The sequence below is a fragment of the Lactuca virosa genome, chromosome 2 (assembly GCF_052849685.1).
Source record: "Lactuca virosa cultivar CGN04683 chromosome 2, Lactuca_virosa_CGN04683_v6, whole genome shotgun sequence".
NCBI lineage: Eukaryota > Viridiplantae > Streptophyta > Magnoliopsida > Asterales > Asteraceae > Lactuca > Lactuca virosa.
This window is the reverse complement of record NC_136427.1, coordinates 81,230,448-81,235,860: the sequence shown is the minus strand read 5'-3', so window position 1 is coordinate 81,235,860 and position 5,413 is coordinate 81,230,448. Positions and strand designations below refer to the sequence as shown.

Here is a 5,413-nt window from a genome sequence, read left to right as displayed (position 1 = left end):
AGGGAATAATCCTCCGATGTTAATATGATATCTCATTATATTCTTCTAATCTTAATCTGGGTATTTTAGAGAAAAAAAAAAAGTCGAAGAACAATTCTGCGGGGCTGCTAACGAGGTCCGCGGAGGCACCTCCACGGAACTGTTCATCGAGTTTTTTTTAACCCCTGATTTAGTTATGATTTTGTAATTCCGCAGAGCTACGGTAGATTCCGCGAAGCCCTCAGAGTTCACCTCCGCGGAATCAATGTCTATACCCAAAAATCTGATTTTTTGTGTCTATTTTTTGGAATTCAACCTCAAAAAATATCTATAGCTGGTATTTGCCCACCAAAAGAACATTCCTGTTCACCAAAAGAACAATCAGCAATGTTTCTAAACTAAAAGTATGTCTTTTCACTTTGATTGTGCATTCGTCCCTCCATTTCCACCTGCTGTTGGACTCGAAGCTCTCATCGATCACCAAAATCAAAGTCTTTGTCACAGTTTGCATCAGAATCACTTGGTTAAAATATTTATTGTAAATAATAAAACATTTTTTTGACATGATAGTGATCATTATTTTCAAAAAGGTATGTAATTGCATTGATGGAAATTGAACGTAGTTTTACAATTTCATTGGGGGTGGTCTTATAATGTCTTTTCATTGAAACCTCATGTAATGTTGAATTTGTTTAAAAGTGAGACAATTGTTTCTTTGTTTACTCGAGGTTGTGATGTAATTTATATATGTGTTGAAATAATTTCTTTTAACAACCAAGATATGTGCAACTAGAAATACCATATTTGCAACTAAATGCCTAAAATCTAAATTTGTACAAGAAAATTTTCTTTTAACAACTAACATCCCATAAATCTAATCCTAAATATCCCAAAAGGACTTAACCCTCAACCAGATACCACTACCAAGAAATGTTGATACCCTTAGGCTGTAGACCCTTCACTTTGTATATCCGAAGTTAAGCCCACCTCATTATTTATTTTGTTTATGGCAAGATTTCATAAAATGCTATCAAATTTATTTTTTTTGGAAAGGGAACTTCCCTAACGAGGGTTTCCGGGTCAGTTTTCGCGCACCGACTAATCCCCCGCTGCAAACAATGAGGCTTTGCCTCATGCCCTGGAGTCACTGCAGGCGAACCTCCATGGCCACAAGGGCTGAGTGGTGCCGGGATTTGAACATGGGTCAATAAGTTATCCACCATATCTTCCACATGTCTTACCAAGTCACCACAACCCAAGTGGTTAAATGCTATCAAATTTAACATCCACCTAAATCTTGTTTTTGAAAAAAAATAAATAAATAAATCAAACAATACCAACTTTTTTGTTATAACTTCATGGTACAAGGTATTGGCTACAATTCGCATTGCAATATTTATTGTTCGAAAATAATATAATTTCTATGAACAATAGAATCTGATCTTTTAGGTGGGACAAAAAACTGCAATTTGTGTCTTAGTTACAACACTCCAAACCCAATACAGGCCATGGGCCAAACACAGTACAACCTATTGTATAAGGCGTACAGATCCACATATAATATATCATATTTGCCAGCTGTCACCAACACTCCAAACCCAATACAGGCCATGGGCCAAACACAGTACAACCTATTGTATAAGGCGTACAGATCCACATATAATATATCATATTTGCCAGCTGTCACCAATTTTGCCTGTGGTTGGTCTGAAAAGCAAAGAAAAAACATTTAAAATACCAAAAAACTTTCACACTTTAACAACTCTTCATTAAGATCATAACCATGCTATAGAAACCAAACCTGGTTTTACAAAAACGCATTCAACATGAATAGAACGAAATATTTTATAAAAAGACCATTTTGCCCCTGTGTTAGTCAGAACTAGTTGTCCCTAATGGCACTTGATTCTGGTTAACTACATTTCACAACTAACTGACAGCTCTTTTACAACATTTCCCGCCCATTTTCTAGTTAGTTACAACTCTGACAGCTCTTATTTCATTGACCTATGCATTGACTAAAGCTGTTGACCCTGTGTTGACTTAGTTGACTTCTTCTTCTTTTTCCTTTCATAGTGAATAGTATTTTGACTTTTTCCTCCTATACACTCATCATTATATTAATAAGGTGGGATTAAACTGATTGATGCAATTTAAGATTGCAATAGTTAATTAGTAAGTTTCAATGGTTTCAATAATCTGGTTGTAATTCTGATTTTCTGATTACTTCTCAGGTCAAAATAATCATATTTGGATAATTAGGTAAGTAGCTGTAAAAAAAATAATTAATAAGATAAATGTACAATTACCAAAATATCCTTGGTTTATAGCAACTGATCATCTGACTTTCATTCTTCATATTGCTTTCATTTACAATATTAAATACATTAACTACTAATTTAATTTACAAAAGTATATAAAGAAATAAATGATAATACAAAATTTTCAATGCACGAAATTAAAACTACAAATCTGCTTAAAATAAAAAAAATAAACCCAAAAAATCAAACTTATTCTAATAGCAACATAAATATTAATTAGTATGTATATGTACCTTATTTACATCTCACATGATGCTCTGCAGTGCCTTTTTTCCAGCTACCTAGTGGGCCACTGTGCATCTGATTTAAATCCCACATGATGTTTTCACTGCTTTCTGTCTGTCACCTAGTGGGCCAATGTGTACCTGATTTACATCTCACATGATGTTTTGCGGTACTTGGGTGCTTTTCTGCCTACAACCTAGTGGGCCACTGTGTACCTGATTTACTGTTCTTATCAGCTCACATGCCAACCACCTAGCAGACCACTGTGTACCTGATTTACAATACTGTCAAGTATCTTGAAAACTATCACAATCTTGGTTCATAAAGATTTCAAGATACTTCTTTGGAGCTGCAGGGTGAATTCTATACACACGAGCAATAAAGCTCAACTCACTAGTGGCAATAATGCTAGCAAGTGAGTATTTTCTTCCACACAAACCGGTTTCCATAAGCCACATATGAAATCTATATCGGGGCCTTATTCGGTTCTCTAAATCAAAGCACAAATAAGCCGGGAAAACATCAAGATACTCCAAAGATGAGCCGATCTCTTCACGAAAAAACCTCACTTTCTTCTCGAGAATTTCCGCTTGTTGATTTAATATTTTTGGAGATAAGCTAATGATCTTAACAAGGTTTGAAAATTCAATTCCATTATGAATTAAGCAATTAAAACGCTCGGTTAATTGACTACTTGTCCCATGAACATGTTTTAACACTTTGATGGTTAAACCGTTTTCACCATAGCCAATAGCGTGTAGGAATTCGAGCTTACTTAATGTGTGATTAGGCACCCTAGAAGATTGAATTTTAATTAAACTTTCAAGAAAATCTTTATCAAAATCTTGATTGGAATTGGGAATGGGAATGGTATAACTAGTTAGTATATGATGACCCCCGTCTTTTATCTTATTGAAGAACCATTGATTAAGATTTAAAGATCTCATTACTTCGGGTAGATTGGATAGCTTATTTCTACCAAAAACATAAGGGTATTTCTTGATGATAGAATTCAAATGTTCTTCATCCATCCCAAAGTGTTTTAAAAGCCCCGATACACAAAATATAGGAATCTTTAAGTTACATCCAAAGATTTCTGATTGTGAAAGAAGCAATGACAGGATCTCGTTGTTTGTTACATTAAATCTAGAAAAGTATTCGATTTTTTCAGCTAAAATTTCTTCTGAATATTCCACCAAAATATGTTTGCTTCTACCAATCATCTCAAACAGGTCAGGTTTGCTGGAATCGAAATGGTAAAATAATTGAATCTTTCTACAGATATCAATCCATTCATCCACATTGCCTTCCACATCGTTAATCAAATCGAAATCTATGATAACCCTTTTCAAATGATGAAATAATGAATCAATTTCATTGTCTCCTTTTAACAAATGAGGAAAAACCAATAAAATCCCAATTAGAGATGAACTAGTGAAACCATAATCCAAAAACCTTTTCCAGATTTCCTTCAATTCACATGGGTCCTTATCGAAAACTGTTTTCTGTTCTTTATACAACATTCCTAATTTATTCCATGGAATCCCAAAACTGTAAAGGGTACAAGCAGCATTAAACGCATTTAAATCTTCTGATAGAAAGAACTTACGTGCAGGTAAAATCCCATCGAGATCGTTAACATCAATGCCAATGCTTTCGAAGAATAATTCAAATTCGTTAACTGGGTGGTACCTTAAGAACCTCTGTAAGGATTTGGAGAAGTCGGATGTCGAAAATTTCACTTTAGACATGACGTTAGATAGAGAGACGGCGGAGTATTTGCTGATGTTTTCCGCGAATGTGTAAGGTATAGTTCTGACGGCGTGAAGGTAGTCTGTTAGGGCTTCTTGAGCTTGTTGGGTGGCTTTGGCTCTGTATTTATAGGGTATTTTTGAGAGAGATTTGAGGTTTTTTGCGGCGGAGGAATGGTGCCGGCTGGTGGCGTACGAAATGGCCGACGGGATTGTACGCCGGAGAAGCATGATTTATGGGTTTGACCGTTTGAGTGTGTTTCAATTGGGGTTTTACGTTTAGACAATTGAGGGAAGTCTTGGGTAAATGACCAACGATTGTATTTTATAAAATAGGTGTGAAATTATACACGGTTGATTAAAAAAAGTTATATATATGAAGATATAAACTTTAAATATTTTTTTTAAAGAAAATATTAAATATCAAAGTGTAAACATTATGTATTTTTTAAAATAAAATTTCAAAATATATATACAAACAAAATGATGAATAAATAAATAATTCAATTTATATTAATAAAACAAACTACAGAAAAATAATTATATTTTGATCATATAACATTTTTTTTAGTTTGTCAATAAAAAACAACAAAGTTTGATTATTTTTTTATATAGACCATTTTGTCTAAAATAACAATAAACTTTAAAAAAAAACATATCAATTTTGAATTATATATATTAAAGGAAACATATTAAAATTTGAAAATATAAGGAAACAAATTAATGACATATTAATTACTTTCTATAACCTAAAAATTAGATAGTTAATTAAGAAAACTAAAAATTACCACAAAATGACAAGTGGAAATTAATTTCTAAGAATTAACTACAAAATTACATGTGTCCAAATGCATAAAAAATTGACAAGTGGCAAAAAGTTCTTTATTTATTAGGTAGGATATTTTTTTGTCCTTTTCTAAAAAAAAGAAAAAAAATTACTAAATTTATACTGGATTGTGAAATTATTTTTTTCTGGAAAAAATGACTTAGGGTGTTTGGGATTATTTTTTAAAACAAGTTGTTGATTTATTAGTGTTTTTATTATTATTATTATTATTAATAAGTTAAAGAAAGTGTAGAACCTAAAAAGTATTTTTTTAAATAGTTTTTTTATTAGTTTTAAAAAGAAGAATTTGA

At 32.5% G+C, this 5,413-nt stretch overlaps 1 protein-coding gene across 1 annotated transcript; it reads right to left on the bottom strand.

Moving 5' to 3' along the window:
- Positions 1-1,301: 1,301 nt before the first annotated feature.
- SHOT1 (Mitochondrial transcription termination factor family protein) lies at positions 1,302-4,562 on the bottom strand. Its single transcript, XM_079078152.1, has 2 exons — positions 2,534-4,562; positions 1,302-1,686 (listed from the first exon to the last, which is right to left on the bottom strand). The coding sequence occupies exon 1, from the start codon at positions 4,505-4,507 to the stop codon at positions 2,813-2,815; it is 1,695 nt and encodes a 564-aa protein (XP_078934278.1). The 5' UTR covers positions 4,508-4,562; the 3' UTR covers positions 1,302-1,686; positions 2,534-2,812.
- Between the last annotated feature and the right edge of the window lie 851 nt (positions 4,563-5,413).